Source organism: Micromys minutus, assembly GCF_963924665.1.
Source record: "Micromys minutus genome assembly, chromosome: 25".
Lineage (NCBI taxonomy): Eukaryota > Metazoa > Chordata > Mammalia > Rodentia > Muridae > Micromys > Micromys minutus.
In genome coordinates this window covers 10218198-10242344 of record NC_137960.1, presented here as the reverse complement: position 1 = coordinate 10242344, position 24147 = coordinate 10218198, and the positions used below count along the sequence as shown (strand labels likewise).

Sequence of the window (24147 nt, the reverse complement as noted above, 5' to 3'; positions counted from 1 at the left end):
TGAACATGTTACCTTTTATTTAAAAAGTATTACTAGCCCTGCCTGGGGCTCCTATACAAAAACAAAACACAACCCAAATGAGGCTGCTTCCCCACTCTAGACTCTGGGGGACAGTTTGGGGTTTAGCAAGTGGAATGTGTGCTGAAGGAAGGCACCTGGGAGGCTCCTACCCCAGTCCTCAGGATGACACCAGCTGTCCCGTTGCCTTTCTCTTTACCACAGAGGAAGGAAAGGCAGTCTTTTGAGATGCTCCGTGGAGGTTGAGCATGGACGGCCTCATCACCAGGCTGGGGCAGTATTGGCGAGACGCCTCATTCGCCTGAAGTAGGGGAACAGATGGTCAGTTGGGGCTGGTCACAGCTCGGGGTGGCTGTTTTACTTCTGAGTGTGTTCTTTTCCTAGAGGAGCTAGGTGTGGGGCCCATCGAGCAGTAACAGTCTCCAGCCTTTTGATCTTGCCAGTTGTCTGCACAGACCCTACTTATGTCTATAGCAACCCTGAAACCTGCTAGGACACATGGCAGACCTGAGGACTTGCCTTTGTTCTCTTTGAGGAAATGTACCCTGGGGCCTGATCTCTACAAAAACTGCCTCTTGAAACTAAGTTCCTGGGGAGAAGATACTCCTGCCTCTGTCAGGGAAGATAGGTGCCTGTGTATACCTTGTGTTCCTGTCTTGATCCCGGATCTTCTTCTCCATCTCAGCATCCGTCAGTGTCTCCAGCAGGGGGCACCACTGGTCAGCATCTCCGGTATTTCGGATGGCAATCTCCACTGTGGGAAGTGGGTTCTCACTGGGAGAAGGGAGATAGAGAGAGGAACAAGGGCTACTTAACAGAACAGAAGAGCAACTAGGAAGTCCCTCAGAAACCACTGCTTTCCACCCTGCTAACCCTTAGCAGATGCCCCGGGCATGGTAGGAAGGCCCACTTCCTTGTCCCAGCTGCTTTCAGCAGCAGTGCTGACTGGCAGCTGGAGGATGGCTTCTGTCACTGCCTCAAGCATAATGACCTGCACCAATTGCTAGGAACAGTACCATCACCTATGGCCTAGAGAGCCTTCCTTTAAAGTCAATTCTTGTTAGAACTGAGAGAGCTTCCAGCTATGGAGGTAGTTTCTTTGGACAGAATAGTGTCACAAATACAAATACCAGGCCTATTTACCCTATTCTGTCCACAGCTGGTACCCACCAAAACCCACTGGTCAGGAAAACACCATAAACACCACAGGGATGAGGATGGGTAGGGGTCAAGAAGACTCCTTCCCAGAGGCCCCAACCTCCTCATAGAGGGCCACTGGGCTGACCTGCTCTCAAGTGTTCTAAACATTTATCCCTTGGCTCATTTCATGGAGTCCACACTATGCCCTGGAGAAGCCAGCCTTTTTGCTTTGAGACAACAGCTGCTTGACAGAGAACTGAGCCTAGAAACACTCTCTCCAGAATTGGAGCCCTTCAGAGACCACCTGATGTCACCTCATCTCTTCAAGCCTCTTGCCAAATGGACACAATGTGAATAAAGTGGGGCAAAGGCTAGGAGGGTACAAGTATTAGGGGATGGGTGTGGCCGTGCTTCTCTGGACCTTAGTTTCCACCCACTGTGTTCCAACAAAGCCTGGCCTGGCAGGAAACCTCCGAGCAAGGCTCCATGTCACACGGCCTTTGCCCTCCCCTCCAACCTCCCTGTCTCCTGAGGTACAGTTCCTCAGGAGATGGCCATCCTAAAGCACCCTACTGCCCCTGCAGACCCTCATCACTTGGCAGATGAAAGCAGGAGAAACATGGCTGATTGGGCTGCTGTAGGTTTTGTCTAAAATACGGGAGCAAAGTTAACTACTGGGAGGGTTAACATTAAAGCAGCCTACATTCATTCATTGCAGAAGTTTCTTTAGAGTAGACAGGCTCCTTCAGGCTTCAGGAAAGGTAGATTTCTGAACAGCAAACCCTATACCAGGTTTGACTCCTCACTCTACCTAACCAGTATAGGCCAAACCTAGCAGCTGAGAACTCATAAAGGTTTCAAAGATGCTGAGCCTAGATCAAGGCCAGAGTATGGCTGAAGCTGGTTCCACAAGTCAGGAGAGCCCCGGCTCCTTTGCAGACACAGGTCTGGCTCAGCATTGAAGCTTAGCTCACAACATCCACACCCTCAGGCTCCACAGAATCTGGAAGCTCAAGCTCCTGCTAGTGACTCAGAAGCCAGGATCACTCAGCCTCTTCCCTTGTGGTCAGTCCCGGGGGCCAGCCCCTTTTCAGCAGCTTGATTTAAAAATTGAGACACAGCCCAGCCAGACCTATTCCTCATCTCTAGGTCATCTCCCTCAGGAGGGAAGAATTGAAAGGCGCCAAGCCTAGGCAGTAAGAAGCAAAACATGTTTTCCTCTGAATTTAAACAAGAGCTGGCAAACAGTCCCAGAGGCCCCTTTGTTTACCTCCCCGTGACTCTGGGAAGATTTCACACCAGTGGGTTTGTTCAAAAATAGAACTGCTGGAGCTGACCATGGAGCCAACACTAGCTGCCTCAGGTCTGTGAGGACAGGCAAGCAGACACTGCCTCAGGTCTGAAGTCTGTGGGCCACTGGAGTCAGCCAGTATCCATTGTTCCAAGGGAATTCCTACTCAGGAACTCTGAGGCCAGGGAGAACCTGGACACTTCCCCTGGGGCTGTTAGAAGCACAGAGAGGAAAGACGACGGATGCTCACGCTGTTTACTCCTGTGATGTAAGACAGGGTCTCTGTGTAGCTCTGGCTGTCCTGGCACTGTGTGTACACCAGGCAGACCTCTAACTCGGAGATCTATATGCTCCTTCCTCCCAAGTACTGGGATTAAAGGTACTGTATGCCACCATGCCAGACCCTGGTGTGGGATTTCTGTTTTCATGACCTGTGACAGGCAAGCTGAAAAGCAATCAGTGTCACTACAAAGAAGTGAATGGACTTAAAATAGAGATGACTCACCCCGGGGGAAAGGAGACCACACTCCATAGTCTCCTTATGTTTGTAAGCCTCAGCTGCCATGGCTCTTAGAGGCAAGTTCTACACCACTCACTGGGAAACAGTGATCTTATGGGCAAGCTGCTGACACAATATGTCTCTGCTTTAGGCAATGCTTTCTTAGATGTGACACACACACACACACATATATACTTCATACATGCATACATGACAGATGAAACTGTCATCTGGGCTTATAAACTTCAGCAAACTATCAACTTTTGTGCTGCAAAGAACACTATCAAAAAAACGGAAAGGCAGGCTGGCAATATGGCTCAGCAGTTAAGAGCACTGGCTGCTCTTCCAGAGGTCCTGAGTTCAATTCCCAGCAACCACATGGTGACTCACAGCCATCTGTAATGGAATTCAATCCCCTCTTCTGGGGTGTCTGACAGCTACAGTGTACTCACATACATTAACTAATTTTTTTTTTAAAGTGGAAAGGCAACTGAGAGGAAAAGGAATAAATATATTTATAGATCCTACCTCCTAAGGAATGTATCAATCAATAAAAAGAGAAACCAGTTAAAATTACAGGCTAGTAAGAAGGGTCGGTATGAAGTCCTGAGTTCAATCTAGGGTAACTACATGGTGGAGGGAAAGAACTGACTCCCACAGGTACTTCTGTACACTCCTCCACCAATAAACTGGGGTGGGGTAAATGACCTGAACAGGCCATTTCCAAAGACACACACATGCACACGCACCCCACATATGTGCACACACACAAGCACCCATATGCATGTACACATACACACACATATATATACATACACACAGGGCCAATAATCAATGAAAAGATGCTGATTAGAAAACCCAACTCCAGCCTCTATCACTTCCCACACACCAGGAAAGCTACAGTCAGAAAGACAAGAGCAAGCACTGGCCAGCGTGCAGACCCGAAGCCCACAGCACTGGTGGGTTCTCCAGGATGATGTGGCTACTGTAAAAAAGGCAGCCCAGCAGTTTCTCAAATGCTAGGTATGATAGCTAGATATAATCCATACTCTTACAAGGCCCATCCAGGAGGACTCCCATGAATTATTAGAGGCTAGCCTGAGCCACAAAGTGAGATCCTGTCTCAATAAAACAAAGCAAAACTTAATCCAGACATGATACTACTAAGTAGACAGCCAAGAGAACTGACAGGTATATTTAAACAAAACCCAAATGCCCTTAGCATTATTTACTATAGCCAAAAAGAGAAACAACCCACAACTGAATGGACATGTAAAATATATTTATTGACCACTGGAAATAATCAGCTGTTCTAGTAACATTACAATATAGATGACCCCTGAAAACATTATACTAGGAAGCTAGACATCACAAGGTCATATAGTACCATTCTAGGCTCTGTGGCAGGACCCTGGCTCAACAGAAGGAAAACCAACTAGACCAAACATGCATGTAAAGGGAAGGTAAATCATGAGGATCAGAAGTTCAAGACCTGCCTGACTACAGAATGAGTTTAAGCTAGGTAGTGTGACCCTATCTCAAAACCAAATGGTAAACATTTAAATAAATTTTAAAATAAAACAAGTGGCTACATAGTGTGGGATGCGAATTGTCTCTGAATGAGTTGTTATATACATACTCCTCTGGGTACCAGGATGGCTTGGCTAGTGGAGTTCTAGGACACCTACCCTCTAACCAGCCCATCCCCCAACTGCTGATGCTGCCCCAGCAGAGGACCATGTCCTCAGTCCCTCGTTCAGGCTCTGCATCCAAGCCTGACTGAGGACACCTTTACCTCTGACCAGCACGCGATCCTGGCAGGGCACACACTAGTGACCAAGGCCACACAGTGCTGGCGTGAGCAGTATCACCTCCTCTCTCCTCTCTGACTAGACAGCTCCCCCAAGGCTCTGTGCCCACTCCAGCCACTTTCCCTCGGGTACACTAGGAATCAAAGCACTTAGAGCCACATGTAACATGCCTGTCTTTTTTTCTGTGCCAGACAGGCAGTTGCTCTCTGGTCCCTGAGTTTGAGCACAGGGTGACTGGGAAGAAATTATTAGTAATTTTGCTGTAGGCAATTCTAAGAACAACAGCTCCTGCTGCACCACATGCTCCATCCTCATCAGACCCATCCCACTTCCCCGCATTTGTCAGGGCCCTCCTTCTTTAAATAGTTTATTTTTATTTGTTATGTTCAGTAGTGTTGACTGCATGCATGTATATTGTATGCCTAGAACTTTAGATACAGCGTAAGCAGCTATGTGGTTACTGGAAATTAAACCTGGGTCCTCTGGAAGAGCAGCCAGTGCTCTTAACCACTGAGCCATCTCTCCAGACTCATAGTCTTTTTTCTTTAAATTTAATTGAGAAAGATATATCTGTTTTATTATCTTATGTGTATGAGTGCTTGTCTTCCATACACGCATGTGTACCATGTGCACATAGTTGAAGTGCACATGGAAGGCCAGAAGAGGGTGCCAGATTCCCTAAAATGAGTTACAGATAGTTGTGAACCACTAGGTGGGTACTGAGAGTCAACCTGGGTCCTCCAAAAGAGCAGCCAGTGTTCTTAACCCCTAAGCCATCCCTAGAGTCCTCATGACATGCCTTTGTCCTCACTCTGGTTCTGTGCTGTCTGTGTTGCTCTGAATCAGTTCTCTACTCTAGGAACTTAGAGCCTGGAGCCAGTTTGTCACCCCCTCCCCTGAAGCCACGTGGGCCATGAGCTACTAAGTGTTGGCAACAGAGGAAAATGATGCTAACAGGAGCCATCATGAACCTCAAGAAGCTGCATCTCTTAAGCCTTGACCACTTAAAGCTGCCACACAGCAGGGTGAGAGGCTGACACTGCTAAGAGCATGTGCATTCTGACAGTGGGTTTCCACTCAACTACTGTGAATGCATCTTCTGGGTCAATGACTCTCCCAGGACCTAGACGATCTTACCTCAGTTTGACTCCAGGGAGCAAAGCCCTTCTACATTGGCTGAGGCTTGTTGGCCTTGGCTCCATACAGGGACATTCTGGCTGCACCCACAAAGTGGGCTTCTTTCAGGAATGGTGAGGCATGGGACAGACATCAAGGCTAGAAAATAGAGTTGCTTAGCCAAGGGGCTGCTAGAGAAGTCTCAGCAAGCAACTCACATGCCTGCTTAGCATATCAAGTGCTTGGGCTGAGGGGCGCATACCCTTTTGGATGTGCCTCATTTCTTCTGTCTGCTTCCTTCCTGAACATTTGTATTATTTATGTGTTTGGGTGCACCACCTACATGCATGTCTACATACCCTTACATTCCTGGTGCTCACAGAGAGCACCAGGTCCTCCTGGGACTGAAGCTGCCTCTCTCTAGACCCTCTTTTCTCTTGCTCATATTACAGAAATCCCTAAGGAAGATGATTCTTGGGATGTCTGGTAAACCTATCTGAGTGAAAAACCTACTGACAAACTTCCTGAATCGCCATGTCTTTGCAGAAAGCCCTTTGCTCTTACTTTTCCTAAGTATTCCGATTCTCAATGAAGTCTTTTTCCAGTGGAGGCAAGGAAGTGGACAAGAATGCAAGACCGGTAGGAAGATGAGCTAGTTTTCTTACCTGAAGGCATAGGTCTTCTGGTGCCAGCTCAGCTGTCCTCGGATGCTGTATGCAATGGTGGTGACAAACTCCCCGCCCAAGCCCAGCTCTGAGCACAGCTTCAGGGCAAACTTCTCTGGGGAATTCTCTTTCTCTGACATGTCCCATTCAAACTGGTCCACCAGGGAGATGTTCCCCACGTGGATGTTCAGCTGTGGCAGGAACCAAGAAGCACAAGTGAAAACGGAACGTTAAGTCGCCCAGGAAGGCAGGGAGGAGGTGGGGACAAGCCACTCTGAACTCCAGGTCTGAGGGATTTCTGCCCAGCACTCAGGAGTTAGGACCAAGGCAGCTCTTGTCTGTCTAGTTCCTTATTTATAAAACAGAACCGACCTCCCAGGCTGTCACTAGACACTGAGGTTCTGGGCACCTGATCTCTTCTCATCTCCTTGTCCCCCATGCTGACCACTGTCTTCTTTGCCTTTACACGTTGGGCAATCAACCTTCATGTTGCTCTGCAGGGCATGCAGAGCTCAGAGACTGTCCTGAGCCTGTTTTAAGCCATTGTCCATACCCTAATGTCCCCACTTTACAACCATCCTGCCAAGCAGCTCACAAGTACACTGACCCTTTCTACTGTCACTCCTGAGAAAGATGCCTATTCCCAAACTTTGTGGAAGGAAAACAGTAACTCCACAAACCGTGCTCTGATCTCCAATACTCATAGTGGCACACACACACACACACACCGAGAATAAAGAAAAAAAAAATCAGTGCAATAAGACACACCCATAACAGCACACACAAATAAGGAAGCTAAAAAATTTCAACATAATCAGATACTTTACACCCATTAGGATGGCTACTATCAAACAAGAAAGGGGGAATGAAGGAAAGAAGGGAAGCAGGCTGGTAATAACAAGTTTTACTGACTCTGGGGAGAAAGTGGAAACTTAGCTCATTGTTAGTGGGGGCATAAGATGGTCTAACTCCTGATCAAGTCTCAGGTCATCAAAATAATAAAGGATAGCTGAGTGACCTAGAAATTTCTTTCTAAGATTTATTTTAATTTAATGTGTATTGGCATTTTGCTTATATGTATGTCTGTGTGAGGTTGTCAGATCCTGAGGTTACAGACAGTTGTGAGCTGCCATGCAAGATGCTGGGTATTAAATCCAGATCATCCAGAAGAGCAACCAGTGCTCATAACCACAGTGACATAGCAATTTTAGCTTGCTTAATTTTAACTAACTTAACTTTAATTTGGAGTCTAAACCCCAAAAAACTGAAAGCAGAAATACAAACAGGTATTTGAATCATAAAGTATTTCTGGCCCAGCCCATAAGAACATTACACTGACCCTGCACATCTCACTGTGGGCTCTCCTAACTCTGGGGTTGTCTCAGTATCTGACAGACATACAGCAGCACTGGCTGTCCTACCCACAATGTGACACTTGAGTCTGAAAGGTCAGCCCACTCAGTCCTGAGCACTCAGCCAGGTTGTCCCCAAAAGATGTCATCCCAGAAACTGTATCCCACAGCAAGAAACCCTGACAGGCTTCCATCAAGGGCTGGGCGTACTCTTAGCACCCACCTTGATGATGACGCGCTGGTCAGACTGGTCCTCCAGGATGCTGTCTGTGGGGTAGGACTCAATCTGCTGTCGAATGGCAGACGCAATAGCCGGCACAAAAGTCAGTGGATTCAAATCCAGGTCATCACAAAGTATTTCTGAAAACATCTCAGGAGTCATTAACTTCTCTGAAACCAGAAACATCCAAACATTCCAATCAATTTGTAGTGCCTCATTTCCTGGTTGCTCTCTCATCCCTTCCTTTGATAAGCCTGCCCTCACATAGATGTGGATGACCAGGAACACTCACAGCCCACATCCTGTAAATATCTCCTCTTGCCCATGGGAATCTTTCTACAGTTCATATCCTATGGACCAGAGTGTGCTCTAAGGGTAAGACTGGGCTGTCAGGGTTCAGGACCTTTTCATTAGTGCCAGGGCCCCTCAATTGTTATTTTGCAGCCATATCTATGTGACTCCATCCACCCTTCCCCTGTAATACCTGTTTCTGTAATTTGAGCATCTACAGAGTTGGAATCATACCTTATGCAACTTGTGGTAACTTTTTTTTTAGGCAGATTAGATCATGGTGGTAACATGTCTTTAATTCCAGCACTTGGGAGGCAAAGGCGGGTGGATCTCTGTGATTTTACGGCTAGCCTGGTCTACAAAGTGAGTTCCAAACTAGCCAGGGGTACATAGTGAGATTCTTATCTCAAAAAAAAAAAAAAAAAAACCCACAACCAAACAAGCGACAGAAATTCTTGAGCAATGCTTAAGACTGTTCCTTTTTATTGATGACCAGCGCGCTTCTGTTCATTTGTGCACCCCCCGAGGGCATCCAGGATTTTTCTAACTTCTGCCTGTTCTGCACAAGCTGCTGTCAATATCCACATGTGGTTTCAGTGTACACAGATGTCTGCAGAGCTTCTCTGGGACACATACCCACCCTGCAGCTGCTTACTTGTGTGGTAGTCGTGTTTAGTTTTTGAATTTCCACCAGTGTGTGAAGGACTCAGCTCTTCTGCACCCTTACCAGCAGTGATGTTGTCACGGATTTTATTTTGCACATCTCAAATAATAAGGCAGAACATGTTTCCAATGTTTACTTCCATCCAAACATCTTCAGTGAAATGTATTTTCATGTCCTTATTCTAAAATGCTTTCTTACATTTATTTATGTGTGTGGTTGTTTTGTTTCCATATACATCTGTGTACCACTTGCATGTCTTATGTCTTTAGAAGCCAGAAGGCATTAGATTCCACTGAAATGGAATTATAAACAACCGTGAACGCCTGCATGGGTGCTAGATATTGAATCTGTTTCCTTTGGAAGAAGAGTCAGCGTTCTTAAATCTGAGCCATCTCTGTAGCCCATGTTCTTATTCTAATTAAATTGTTGCTTTCTAGAGTTTTTACAATTTGTTCTTTCACAATTTCATATAAATATGTAAAATACAGTGATCCCATATTCCATTTCCTGTTTCCGTTTTCTTTTTTGAGACAGGGTCTCACTATTCAGCCATCCCTGGCTGGCCTTTAACTTGCTATGTAAACCTCGAGCCTGCGTGAGTGCTGGGATCAGATGTGTGCACCTCTCCGTCTGGTGGTGTCCTTTTACCCTTCTGACAGGGTGTTTCTCATGGCAAAGTTTTAATGAAGTCCAAGATTTAGTATTTTCTATTCTGGACTATGCTGCTGGTGTCAAGAGGTCTTTCTCTATCCATAAACACCCAAGATTTTCTTTTATACTTTTCCCAACAAGTTATATGGTTTTGTTTTATACACATTAAGTCTGTGTTTTTTTTAAGAGTTCAACATCAGGTGTGAGATTAGGTGGAGGTAATCTTTTGATGTCTGACTGCTCTAGCATCTTTTTGTCCAAAGAACTATCTTTCCTCCAATCAACCGCATTTACATAGTTTTGTCAAAAATCAGTAGAACTTGGGTGGGGGAGTACCCTCGTAGAGGCAGGGGATAGGGGATAGGCAGGGGATGGTGGAATGGGAGGTTTTCAGAGGGGAAACTGAAAAGGGGGATAATATTTAAAATGTAAATAAAATAACCAATAAAAATTTTAAGAAATAATCAAGGCTGGAGAGATGGCTCAGTGGTTAAGAGCACTGACTGCTCTTCCAGAGGCCCTGAGTTCAATTTTCAGCACCCACATGGTGGCTCACAACCATCTGTAATGGGATCTGATGCCCTCTTCTGGTGTGTCTGAGACATCTACAGTGTACTTATATATAATAAATAAATCAGTGTGACCAGGAGAGTTGTGAGGGTGGGGAGGCGTGAGACCATACACGTGGCATATCCGTGACCTTGTGGCATACAGGCAAAGCTGTTGGTTAGCAGTGAGGACACAACTGAACTGAGGCTGAGCGACACCTTGGGCATCACTGGAACTACAGATACTCGTCATGCCAAGCCCCTAGAGCAGTGGTTCTCACCCTTCCTAATGCCGGGATCTTTTACTCATGCTGTGCTGACTCCCAGCATAAAATTATTTCATTGCTACTTCATCACTGTAATTTTGCTATTATGAATTTTAATGTAAATATCTGATATGTAATCTCAAAGGGGTCAAGATCCACCAGTTGAAAACCACTAACCTAGAGCTAACTCGGGAGAGCAGACCTGAAACTCACATACTGTTGTCATTGGTCTGTGTTTATGTTTTGTTTTATTGTATGCTTGTCTTTAGAGCCTTACAAATTAGCTTAAGCTGACCATGACCCTATAATGCCCTGGCCCTCGTCCAAAGTCTAGGATTACAGGTACACAACAGAGTTCCTGACTTGAGAAGTGCCCTTTTTTGTTTTATGTTTTGGAACAGGGTCTCACTATGTAGCTCTAGCTGTCCTGAAACTCACTATATAGACCAGGCTGGCCTTGAACTCATAGAAATCTGCCTGCTTCTGCCTCCTAGTACTGGGATAAAAGACATACACCACCACCTCCCAGCTCAAGTATTATTTTTAATTAATTGCACACACACACACACACACACACACACACAGAGAGAGAGAGAGAGAGAGAGAGAGAGAGAGAGAGAGAGACAGACAGACAGACAGACAGACAGAGTAGGGGTCTTTAGGGTCTGTCTTTTTTTTTTTTTTTAATTTTATTTATAAGTACACTGTAGCTGTCTTCAGACACACACCAGATAAGGGCATCAGATCTCATCACAGATGGTGGTGAGCCACCATGTGGTTGCTGGGAATTGAACTCAGGACCTCTGGAAGAGCAGTCAGTGCCCTTAACCACTGAGCCATCTTTCCAGGCCCTCCAGTTTTGTTTATTTATTTGTTTATTTATTTATTTATTTATTTATTTATTTATTTTTGTTATATATAAGTACACTGTAACTGTCTTCAGACACACCAGAAAAGGACATCAGATCCCATTACAGATGGTTGTGAGCTACCATGTGGTTGCTGGGAATTGAACTCAGGACCTCTGGAAGAACAGCCAGTGCTTTTAACTGCTGAGCCATCTCTCTAGCCCCCTCCAGCTTTATTTTTAAATAAACATAAAATAATGTTTCCCAGTGGCCTTCTAAAGTATCTTAAGTATTGCTGACACCTCCTCCCTACGCCTCTGTTTTTTCTATGCTAATTTTTTTATTTGACTTTATCTTCTGTGTCGCTGGCTGGATCAGGTTGGTGTTAGAGCAGTGCACCGCCACATGTTTGTTTGTTTATTGAGAGCTAGAAGTATAAGGCAGGCAGGCAGGCAGGCAGGCAGGCAGGCAGGCAGGCAGGCAGGCAGGCAGGCAGGCAGGCAGGCAGGCAGGGCCTTCCCTAACGGAACATCTATTCTCATTAAGGTGGTTCTGTCTACAAGACAGACTACATTAACCATGTCCTTATTTTGTCTGCTAATCACCTCACTTCCACTTTCTGCAAGGAGTGGAAGCAGTGCGAGGCCTCAACAGATGCACAACTTAACTTCCCAGCCTTCAGAGACACACACCAGAGGGAGTCTCTTTATTTATTTATAAATTGCCCAGGTTTGGGTATCCTGTTACAGCAAAACCAAAAACAAAGAAACAAACAAAAAACCTAAGACACACGCCCAGTCCACCAGGAACAGGGCACATGGTAGAACCAGAATGAACCAGAGTTTACAGCCTTAAGAACCATGCTACAAAGCTTTACATGTCAAGTCTAGAATCTGCCCAATGGGCAGCTGGAAGAAAGTGGGCATTTTTAATAAGGTTTGGGCAAACCGGCTCTCACATACCATTCATGTTCCAGGTAAAAGCGTCTCGCAGCTTCTGCCCATCTATCTCCATGTCTAGCCGGATGGGTACCAGCACCTCAGGCTGAGATGCATTCTCATGGATCACAGCTGGGTCGTGGTCATCAAAGCTGAAAGTGAAAGAGCAGCAGCTGTCAGTCCAGGGTTCCCAGGGTCTAGGTCCCCAGAGACACAAGTTCCCAGTGCACTGTGGGTCCCTGTGTAGACAGCTGGAAGGGAAAGGCCATTTCTTCCAGGCATTTGTCATCTAGCTGAGGCAGCACAGAAAAGGTTATCAGGGGTCCCGAGGGAGGCCAGTCTAAAGGGAGTGCAGATGGGCAGTAAACAGGCTCAAACAAGTCTATAGTTACATTCTAGAACAGGGCAGTGTGCTTCATGAATGCATCAGGAAGAGCCAAGAAGATGCTGCCCCAATATAAGAAACCCTAAGACATGCTGGGAGGGTTTGTAAGCTCATGCCTACATCCCAGCACTTGGAAGGCTGAGACAATCTGCCAAGAGTCTGAGGTCATGTTGGAATACAGGGAGAGATCCTGTCTTGATAAAACAAAACTCACCTCTTCCCCTTAAAGTTCAGTGAATATCTCAGAAAAGGGGGTGGAAAAATACTAAGAGCCGTAGGTCAAAGTTTAAGGGGGAGGAGCATTAAATAGGATGGGGGAGGGGACCGTGAGAGGCAAGTGTTTTCTAGAGACCCACTGTACTCGGGAACTCAAAGCAGCAGAGCTGACTGCTCATGATATGCACAAAATCAAGTCAGCATGGCATGAAAGGGGAGGCCCTACATGTTAAGTGCCCTTCTAAGAAGCCCAGAGGAGCTGTCACACATGAAGGAGTCCACATGAACACAGAGGAGACAGACTGGAGTGGCATGGCTGTGGCTGTAAGCCAAGGAAGGGGGTGAGCAGCAGCTTCCCCAGCCGCACCCCAGGACCTCTGAAGGGAGCAATGCCCCCCTATCTCAGACTCCTGACTTCTAGACTAAGAGAGACTAAGTCCATACTGTTGTAAGTCACTACAGGGGCTTGTTTCAACAGCCACAGAGAACAGACACAGTGGGAGTCACCAGGGTCACCTGACACCCGCCATACTGGACATCAGATGGAACATGGTGCAGGGACAGCCTCGGAACTGTGCCCCCAAGAATTACACTGAGGTGCAGGGAAGGGGAAAAACATGAGAGAACATAGCAGGGGGCAGGGAGGGTAGGGAAAGCCAAGCATGATGTCCTGGAAGGAAGAGAAGAGCATCTAAGGCAGTGGCAGGGTAGCATCTAAGGAGACTAACACACTGGAGAGCGACAGGAGTCCGTGCAGGGGCAAGCACAGGTGCGCTTACTCACCACAGGGGGAAGGTTCTCTTCTTGTCCCGACCCATGCGGTTCCTGTTGATGGTGGTGGAACATGGCACAGCGTCCAGATGGTGGGAGCTGTTGGGCAGGGTGGGGACCCACTGGCTGTTTCTCTTGGCCTTCTGTTCCCTGGACAGACAGAAGGACAAAGTACTCCGGTCAGAACAGGGGTTAGATTCTGCTCAGTGCGACTTCCTACTCATGTTCAGTGGGCACAACTGTGCCCCTGACAGCCTCCAAGCTACTGTGGAGGACTCTGGGCATTTCTTACACCGTGGGGCTCTTCTTGGCCCCTGGAGGTACCTGTGTGCGAAAGCTACAGAAGTATCAGGTACAGGGAAGGGAATGGTGGGGTAGCCTTTATCCCAGCACTCAGGAGGTAGAAAGAAGCAGGGGGATCTCTGAGTTCTGGGCAAGCTACAGAGCAAAACTCTGCCAAAAAAAAAAAAAAAAAAAAAAAAAAAAAAGAAGGAAGGAAGAAAGAAGAGTTAGCTGATGCAAGCAGGCAGGGCAGGTACATGCCTCTCTGCTCTTGGCATGGATATACAGTGACTAGTCTTTGAGCTCCTGCCTTGACTGCCCCCCAACAGTGAGCTATAACCTAGAATTGTAAGCCAAGTAAACCCCTTTTGCTTCTGAGGTGGTTTTTTGTCAGTGTTTTACACAGCAGCAGAAATGAAGCTAGAACGCACACCGTCACATCCCCACACTGCACTCACAGTGTCTGCAGACACTGTCATTAGAGTTCCAAGTGATGTCAACTGTCCTTCCTAAGAGAGGGCAGGACTTGGTCTTTCCTGGCAGAGCCTTTAACTGTAACTGTTACTTTTGAAGGGAAAATTTAAAAAGCCAGGGCCACTTAACACCCTTAATGCCAAGGTCTGAGACCACCCTGTAAACAAGGGTAGAGCAGGGGACACAGTACTAAGTGGGTCTCAAGCACTGCAGGTCTGGCTCTGTCCTTATGACCTGCCCCCACCTTTGAGACCTGGAACACAGCCCCAGGAACTGGGGACTCATTTGCTCAGAGTTTACCAAGCTGGGGCAGCAGACCAGTTTCCATCTCAGCCAGTGTGGACAAATGGCTCTCAAAGAGTGCGCAATTTTAAGTAGCAGATTCCTAAGCCGCACCCAGATCAAGTGAGTGTCCATCTCTGAAGAGTGCTGGGACTCTGCGCCTTGCAGACAACATCAGGGCAGCTGGGCTTGTATTTAGAAACCACCTATATTCACTGTTCACCTCTCCTGTGCTGACCCCTCGCCCTGACCCTCAACTGCTGCCCTATCTCCAAGCTTTCCCAAGAATCCCAAGAGAGGACAGCACAGGCAGGCGTCCAGGCCCTTTGTCAGTCTGACAGAGCAGTGTAGCTCTCCTTGGTGCTTGACTTCCAGGACAACAGAACTCTACTCCCTCAGCTGGTCCTCATATGACACAACTGAGAAACTGTTTACCACTGTATAAAGGTTCCCAGCTGACATGTGCAAACATAAAAGTGTCATCCATATGCACATAATTCCCTTCAGTGACTTCCTGGGAAGGTCCAGCTATAGTACATTCTTACCACATCCCTGGGGGGGAAAGAATCTGCTGAGCACACGTTTACACGGCTCACCAGAATGGAAGAGTGCCACTTTCTCTGGGGGGAAGGGAGACCAGAAAGCAATCTAACAACAAGATGAAGGAAAGCATGGGTGAAAGGCTTCCCAGAACTACATCGCCCTGGGCAACACCTCCCTCCCTCAGTACCTCGGGGTTTGGACATTAAAACTTTGTCTGTCTCTTAATAAGGTCTCACTGTTAGCCCACGAAGGCCTTTAGGTCCACATCCCCCTGCACTCAGTGACTGCAATGACGCTCACTGCAGAGCAGGCCCACGATTAGCAACGAGGCCGAGCTCCATCCTCAGCCCCACCCCAGCAGAACAAGGTTACAGCAGACGACAAACATTCCTCCCATGTTTGTTTCCCTCTTGTACTGCTAGATACAGACTACACTCCAGTTACTTGTACACTGTCGGCTGGGTTGCAGCTCAGAAATGGAACACGAAGTCATGGGGTCCTGGGTTCAACCACTAGCATCACCCCCCTCACCAAACCTACTGAAGTTTTCAGATGTGGAGGCACTAGATACAACACAGTACATTTGTAGTTGTTTACCATCTTGTTGCCACAAGTATTTCCATATTAAAAGTTCTGTTCTAGGTGGGGAAGATGGCTCAGTGAGTAAATGCATTTGCTTTGCAAGTGCGGTGATCTGAGTTTGAGGCCAGCCTGGTTTCCAGGATAATCAAGGCTACACAAAGATACCCTGTCTCAAAAAACAAAACAAAAAACAAAATAAAAGTATGTTTGGACCTGAGGATATAGGTCAGTTGGCAGAGCGCCTGCCTAGCAGGTACAAAGTCCTGGGCACCACCCCCCACACTGTTAGAAACAGGCATGGTGGCAGGAAAACTGTAAGTTTAACACTATGCTTAACTACACAGCAGGTTTAAGACCAGCCTAGGCTACATGAGACCCTGTCTCAAAAGGAAAGAAAAAGTTTTTTTAAGGTTCTACATATATATATGTACATATTTAAATCAATTGTTTTTTTTGGGGAGTTTATCTGTGTCATCAATTTTTTATTTGTTTATTTTTGGTAAACAAGTCTCAGTTTTAGAACATTCTAGAATTCAAGACTTGGCCTATGTTTGTTCAGAATTGCAAAAATATGGAAGAAACTTAGAAGCCTAGGTCAGGCAGTTATAACCACAGCGAGGAAAGGGTTGAAGGGCAGCTCAGCAGTTCACTTTAGTCGGCTCTTCACTGTGAGAAACCCTCGCCCACCCGTGCGTGTCCCTGGAACACACAAGAACTAGAAGACGTACCTGAGGTAGGTCGGGGGCTCTGTGCTGATGGACACAGCCTTGTACTTCTCATCATTGCCGTCCAGAATTTCCTCCACCTCTGAGGCTTTCAGCAGCGTCACGCTGGTGGCGAGGGTGGTATATCCATGATCTGTAAGCAGAGAGACCCACTGTGGTCATCCTGCAGCAGTGTGAACAAACTGCCAACCATCGATACAGCACATGAGGTCCTCACATGCAGGAGGCGGGGAAAGCAAGGTGTCAAAGTCACTACTGCTGAGTGCTAGCCTCTTCCAAAAGGGCAACTGAACTGAGGCTTCGCCTAGACATTTTAGTGGAGAAAGCCTCTAGTGGGATGGTTTGGAGGGACTTGCCTCCTAAGAGCATTAGCTCAGAGGCAGAGATGTCTGGGGTAGCTGCAGCTTAGGGGCTGCCAGGAAGGCTTCCAAGTAACACCCCAGTGGGAAGAGGCCTGACACTACCACAATCTAAAACACAAAGCAAGGATGAAACAGGATGAAAGATGAGTACTTTTCTTTTAAAACAAGAGCCCAGAGAGTTGGAAAGAAGTGTTTCACACCCAGCAGAAGTTACCATCCCCACGCCAGTCCAGATGTGCTGTCTGGAAAACAAGAGAGACTTCATACAATGTGAGCTCCAGCTCCTCTAGAGAACCTCGGTCAAGAGCAGCTAGTTATCTGCAGGACCTGCTTAGCATCACTGGAGGAATCTCTCAGTTACATGGAAGGAAGGAACATAGCAGAAAGACGAATGGGACTTCATAGGAACTCAAGGAAGGGTAGGCAGAGCTGGGCCGTCACCATGCTAGTGACTGTCCTCCACTAGTGGCACAAGGGATTTAAAAAAAAAAAAAAAACTGTTTTAGGCAACAGTGGATATGTTTTAGTGGTGAACAAAAGCAGCTCTGGCTCCTGAATCAAAAGAACTCCCAATTTATCATAACAGACAAAACTACATTAGCACCTACAAACAAGACAGACAAAAGAGTGCTAGCGAGCATGCATGCACACACACACACACACATGCACACACACACACACACACACACACACACACACACATGCACACACACACACACACACACACACACACACACACACACACACACACAGGCCCAGGGCAGCTCTCTACAGGGTGCCTCTGCTGAGTAGAAAGCAGTTTTGCCACCTGCCAGATGGCATGCTGCACCCACACCCAAACCCACACGCCAAAGGCGCCAAAATGTATGGAGAGCAGCGCCACGCTGCACAGAGTTGCCACAGCCCAGAGCTAGCATCAGATGGTTCACCTGGCAAGGCCCAGACACGGGGCAGGCCACATGGAATGGGTACATGCACGTGAGCTCAGCACGACAGTTGTCAAGATGAAGTAGTATAGGACAAATGTGCTGTGGAGGGAAGCGGTGAGAGCCCCAGAGGAAGGAGAGGGCTTGGGCCACCATCTACGGCTGCAAGGATGACTACAGAAACACGCTCACAGCAAATGGTAGCAAATCTCAGCATTCCTAAAACGTTTTGAGACCAACATGTCTTCACAGCACCTGCTACTGCCCTGGCCCCAGCCCCCCACGGACCTACTGGCACAGCCAGGAACATACAACAGTGGAGTACGGACGACTTTATCACCTGAGGCCTGTGCACACGGTCAGGGTGGCCCGCCCCTGGACGCTCCCTACCGAACTAAGGTCAGGCTGCAATGAAGACACTGGAGTGAAAACGTTTTATCTTCATGACATAAGCGAGTGGTTTTGAAACAGGTTTACAAACCCTCGTGAAGACGCACCCTTAGTGTTAGGTTTTGTTTTTTTACCATGTGACGATGCCACTATTTTCTTCCTTTCTTCCACAGTGGCTAGTCGCCGCCAGAGTGAGGGGTATCTCTTGTACAGAGAACCTCGGAACATACGCAGGTAGTTTCCCACCTATGGGTAAAGCAAGAAGGCTCATTATGAGGGTCAGGCTACCTACCACCATGCTGAGACAATGCCTCCAGGCTTTCACCGTCAGCAAACACATTCTGCTGACATCAAGGGTTCAACGGCAGTGCACATCTGGCTGGCATCTGTGTCTCCTGACATCAGAACCAAGAGAGGATCCTAGAGCTTAGTAAGAAGCTTGTGATTTTGACCTGACTAGAGATGTTGGCACTTTTCTGAAATCTAAGACTCCTGTGACCTTCTTTCATCTTAAGCAGACTTTGATATTTTTACAAGGCAATAAACACCAAAAAGTCTTTAATTTTAGACAGATGGGAGATAATTTGTCCCGTTGCCTATGTTGCTTTGTTGAGTAATAAAACTCAAACCAGAGATGCCAAAGAATTTTCTAGTTTCTAAAAAAAGCACTATATTAGTAATCCCTGGCCTATCCTATAAATCAGCACTTCCTCCAGTAATAGCTTCAGTTTGTTTGTAGCAATAATGTAAGCATGGCCTTCATACAAAGCTAGTCCTATGGCTTTTATTAAGATGCTCTATGGTCTCACGGACTTCTCAGAAATGCTATCTTCAGAGTCACACTGTGGGGACAGCCACTAGACAGGTGTAAGTGCATGTTCTGGCAGTGAGTCTAGGCCTCTCTACTCACCCATCAAATGCTTAACAACCCTGACTTTTCTCCCGTACAACAGATTCTCACTCTGTGGCCTGGAACTCACTATGTAGACAAGGCTGTCCTTGAACTCAGAGATGGACCAAGCTGCCTCTGCCCACTGAGTCCTGGATTAAAGGCATGCATGGCCACACCAGGCCCTCAAGCTTGGATTCTGCTTTAGAAAGGATCTTTTCTATCATTCTTTTCATCTACCTATCATAACACACATTTAGTAAGTGAAAGTAAATTCTGCACTTTTCCTCCAGAAGAGATTTATGTGACCAAGACCCAGAGTTGCTGAGCCCAAGAGCTGAACAGTCAACACGCAGAACAGCAAAGACTCCCCGTTGCTGTTTGGTTTGTGGGCCATTATCACCCAAAGGTAAAAGTACGGTTTCCATCCATTTTTAGAAAAAAAGTTAGCAATATTGTCAACATCTTTTCCCTAAAAATAGCGTCTCACTACATAGACCTGGTTGCCCTAGAACTCACTATGTAGACCAGGCTGTCCTTGATCTCAGAGAGATGGGCCTGCCTCTGCCTACTAAGTGGTGGGATTAAAGGTGTGCACTACAAAAGGTGGCTACTGTGAGGGTCCTGAACCACAAACCCTAGGCTGGACCACTCGGCTGTTCCTAAATCAGTCTTTGCCCTCTCTGGAATACAAAATTAAGATTCCAGACTTAAGCATTAATTTCTTCAAAGCTCTGTGACTCCTGCGGCAAATGATAGGACGACAGGGACACAGTCATATCCAGAAACATCAGAGATACTGCTAGTATTGCTGTGTCTGGCCCATCTGACTGAATACTGAATTCATTTTCTAAGACAAAGGGGCCAAGGGCCATCATTCACACAATACTGCCATAGGAACTGCAGATAGAAAGTACTATATGGGGGGCTGGAGAGATGGCTCAGCAGCTAAGAGCACTGACTGCTCTTCCAGAGGTCCTGAGTTCAATTCCCAGCAACCACATGGTGGCTCACAACCATCTGTAGTGGGATTCAATGCCCTCTTCTGGTGTTTCTGGGGATAGCAACAGTGTATACATTAAATAAATACACAAATAAATAAATATTTAAAAAAAAAGAAAAGAAAAGAAAGTACTATATGACCCTCTGCTCTTCCCACAATCAATGCCAGGCCCCAGAGAAAACTGTCCGTTTTGGTTTCAGGATAATTTTTCTCATTCAACTGGGAAGGCCAAGAGTCAAAAAGTCAAAAGGAGGCTGTAGTTAGCTTTCTAAAACCTAAAACACAAGATGACGATGACCTAAAAAAGCACGTATTTCCAGCTTAAGCATCTCAGATGCATGAGAAAAATAAAACCAGCCAAGAGTAATGCTCAGTATAAGAACATATGTTTAGCATGCACAAGGGTCTAGGTTCCCCAGCATGAGAAATGAGAGTTGAGGGAGGCAGAGGGAGAAGAGGGCGAGGGTCAGGAGGCAGAAAAAGCTGTCACTAAGCCTCTTAAGGCCCTTCCTACCTGACCTACCAGATGAGGATTTTCTTTTCAAAACTACTCCCAGCTTCTTAGAGCTGAGGCCAGATTTACCCTTTCACTGGTCAGTTCAGGGAAACTCTTTCAACGTCCTCTGCGTAGACTGTTTAAAATCCTCAACTGCCTAATGTACCTTGCATTTGAGCAAATGCCTACTGGTCAACAAGGGCCTTTCTAAACAGTGGGAGATGGACAGGCCCAACTGCACATCCCCAGCACAGCCACCGTGGAACAGCAGCAGAGGTGATGGTGGGAACAGTCATGGTGGCTCCCACTTTTTGTTCAATGGAAAACTGGACACGGAAACTCTAAGTCTGCATGTTTCTGACAACACTGATCCCACAACCTGATTCAACCAACACATAAAGGAAATGGAGTATATGACACTGAACAGCTGCCAGGAGGTAACTGTTGACAGTTTGAAATGGCATTAGCCCTCCGGGGTGGGCACTTACCTCTTTACACATACTACATGTCTACCGGTTGACATTCACACATATTCATTTTATGTTTCTTTTTTCTTTTGAGACAAGATCTCACTATGTAGGCCAGGCTGGACTCTAACTCACCCTCTACTTCTACCTCCTGAGTGTTCAGATTAAAGATGTGGCCCAGTGCCTGGGCACCCAAGTCTTAAAAAGCAAAAACAAAAGAATAAAAAAGAAATCATAAACTGGGTGCGGTGGTGCCAAGCGCTTTAATCCCAGCACTGGAGAGGCAGAGGCAGGTGAATTTCTGTGAGTTTAAGGTCAGCTAGGTCTACAAAATGGAGTTACAAGCCAGTCGAAGTTACACAATGAGATCTTGTCTCAAAAAGAAGTGGGGATGAAAGACATAAAGTGGTTAGTGGTTGCCCTTTGATGGAAGAAAGCTAGTTTGAGACAGACAACCTGTAAAAAAGAAAGAAGGAAGGAAGGAAGGAAGGAAGGAAGGAAGGAAGGGAGAAAAAGAGGAATGAAGGAGACAAAAGAAATTTCAGGGCTGGAGAGATGGCTCAGCAGTTTAGAGCACTGACTGCTCTTCCAAAGGGCCTGAATTCAATTCCCAGCGACCACAAGGTGGCTCACAGCCATCTGTGATGGGATCTGATGCCCTTTTCTGGTGTGTCTGAAGACAGCTACAGTGTACTCACACACATGAAATAAATCTTAAAAAAAAAAAAGAAAGAAAAAGAAACTTCATATGTTTAGCTAGTCTGTAAAGCTAATTGTAGGGTTTTCTAAGGTAGTTGATTCTCAACCTTCCTAATGCTGTAACCCATTAATACAGTTTCTCATGTTGTGATGACTCCCCCCACCATAAAATTTTTCCGTTGCTACTTCATAACTATAATTTTGCTACAGTTACGAACCATAATGTAAATACATGATAGGCAGGATGTTTGATAAGTGAACCCAATGAAAGGGGTATCAAGACAGGAGCAAACCTAAGGAAAGTGCCCATCTAAAAGAACAGAAGCTGTCTCTTCTAGTTATGGGTTAGCGATCCTTCAGATTCATCCCCTATAAAAATTCAAAATCAGTTCACGGATTTCCAAAACGTTAGTGCTTCTGGCCTTGGCGAAGCCTCATCCACTCAAAAAGCAAACATCCTTCTCCACATCATAAAACTTAGGATGCTTCTGCAATCCACCTCACAAGCCAGACCACACAAAAGGGAGGAGGCTTTCCTAAGTAAGCCTCTCAGGCTTACAACTAGAGCTTTCAAGACCGTGGCAGTGGGGTGCACGAGAGCTGCCAAAGGGTTCGAGGACCGTACTGTACCTCAAACTCCAAGCGCCCAAGGGCTTCCTGAACAACCTTTTTACATCTGCCTAGAGTGTACCGGCTCGACGCTCTAAGCTAGGGCAGATGCTTAGGGTCTGAACAAAGTTAAGTGGGTTAAGTAAACCCAGACTAGGCGGGTGAGGACCCGGCCACGCCCACCAGGCCACGCCCCAGCGGCGAGCACGCGCCCTCCTCCGCGATGAATGGAGGCGCGCACTCCGGGAGCACTGGCCCACCCCGGGACTCGAGCCGGCCAGCCGCTGCCCGAGAAGCCGAGAACGCGCCGCGGGCTACCTCGGAGCCGATCATGTAGAACTCCCCGTCGTCCTCCAGCTGAAACTTGACGGGCTTCTGCCCGAAGGTCTTGCTCAACGCCATCATCATCATGGCGGCGGGGGAAACCGGCAGCTGGGGTCGAGTTGGAAAGAATCCGGTGGGCTGGGGCGGGGCCGAGGTGCGTCGGACCGAAAGGAACGGAGGCCGGGAGGTGAAGGACGGGCACAGCGAGCCGGGCGAACCGGGAAGGCGCTCGCGTCCCTACTAGGTTCTTTAGTCGCCTTTGCGTCGAGCAGGCCGCCCTCTGTGCGCATGCGCGGGGAGGCCCTGACGCTAACGTGCGCGCCGCCGCCTGGGCAGCACAAGGCGGAGCGCGTTCTCGCAGGCCCTTAAAGGGCCCCGAGCTCTTTTTGTTTCCTGGGCTGCCTCTCCAGGCCGGTATGGAGGGAAACTTCTCAGAGACAGAAAATAGCCACTGAGGCCCTGACTCAGGCGGTGGCTTTTCTGGTGACACAGCCTGAGATGGCACTCCGCCCTGGGATGAAGGGAAGAAATGAGATATTAAGCGGGGAGAAGGACCGCTCTATCTGGAAGCCCGGGGAGGCTGGGTGGACATGGCCCCAGGCAGGCGCCTCAAGTTCTCCACCTGAAAGTGCACTAGGAACAGCTATCCCCGCTGCAGGCCCACAGCTGTTCCCGAGGCAGTAGGGATGGGACGAATGACATTACTGGATGTATCTTGGTTCTAGGAGGCAGGGACAGGAGGATTTCTGTGGGCTAATAGGCAAGCCAGGTGTGCGTGGTGAGTTCCAGGACAGCCAGGGGTATATAGAGAAACTCTGTCTCAGAAAACAAGACAAAATAAAGCAAAAAGAGTGTGAAATGTGTGTACACGATGGAGGTTTTTTTTTTCAGCCACAAAAAAAAAAAAAAAAAAAAAAAGGAATTAAATTGTTTTCAGGAAGATGGACGGACGCAACTGGAGATAATCATATTAAACAAATCAAGCCAGTCTCCGAACGACAAATATGTTTTCTCCCATTTGTGCCTTCTAGATTTCTCATAGACACATAAAACATGTGTTCCACCGAACATAAAAGTAGAAGTGACATTGTGCACGGGAGCAAAGGGACTAGCAGGAGGGGGAGGGGAGGTAGGGCATGGGGGAGGGGTTGTGCAAAATAGAAAATCTTCTATGAAAGTTGAAAAGCAAGCAGTGGTCAGTTTCATAAGGGTCAGTCTAATGAGACTGCGCTTGTGACTGGGGTCATTATGAGGGAGATGTTAACCAGGAAGGGCTGTGGAAACCAAGAGTTTGCCCACTGTTCTCGCAGCCATGGGAAACTGTGTTAAGGATCAGGCATTGATGGTTCACACTTTTAAATCCAGCACTCCAGAGTCATAGGCAGGCAGACCTCTGTGAGGTGC

The 24147-nt window shown here is 47.1% G+C and overlaps 1 protein-coding gene across 2 annotated transcripts; it reads right to left on the bottom strand.

Annotated features, from left to right (window-relative positions):
- On the bottom strand, window positions 1–23145 carry SMARCB1 (SWI/SNF related BAF chromatin remodeling complex subunit B1). Of its 2 annotated transcripts, none has more exons than XM_080937566.1 (9): window positions 22738–23145; window positions 18364–18502; window positions 16582–16711; window positions 13703–13840; window positions 12343–12470; window positions 8116–8282; window positions 6541–6731; window positions 661–792; window positions 1–319 (listed from the first exon to the last, which is right to left on the bottom strand). In XM_080937566.1, the coding sequence occupies exons 1-9, from the start codon at window positions 22828–22830 to the stop codon at window positions 280–282; spliced, it is 1158 nt and encodes a 385-aa protein (XP_080793692.1). In that variant the 5' UTR covers window positions 22831–23145; the 3' UTR covers window positions 1–279. The 2 variants fall into 2 exon arrangements, with proteins under 2 accessions (XP_080793692.1, XP_080793693.1); XM_080937567.1 differs by having other exon boundaries at window positions 18391–18502.
- Between the last annotated feature and the right edge of the window lie 1002 nt (window positions 23146–24147).

What these genes read in the sequence shown, in the direction of transcription:
- SMARCB1 (XM_080937566.1), bottom strand. Translation starts at nt 22,830, where the DNA reads ATGATGATGATGGCGTTGAGCAAGACCTTCGGGCAGAAGCCCGTCAAG. An exon ending in TCTACATGATCGGCTCCGAG is followed by an intron (nt 18,503 to 22,737) that starts GTAGCCCGCGGC and finishes CTTTACCCATAG; the next exon opens with GTGGGAAACTACCTGCGTAT. An exon ending in GAGCCCCCGACCTACCTCAG is followed by an intron (nt 13,841 to 16,581) that starts GTACGTCTTCTA and finishes CTGTCTGTCCAG; the next exon opens with GGAACAGAAGGCCAAGAGAA.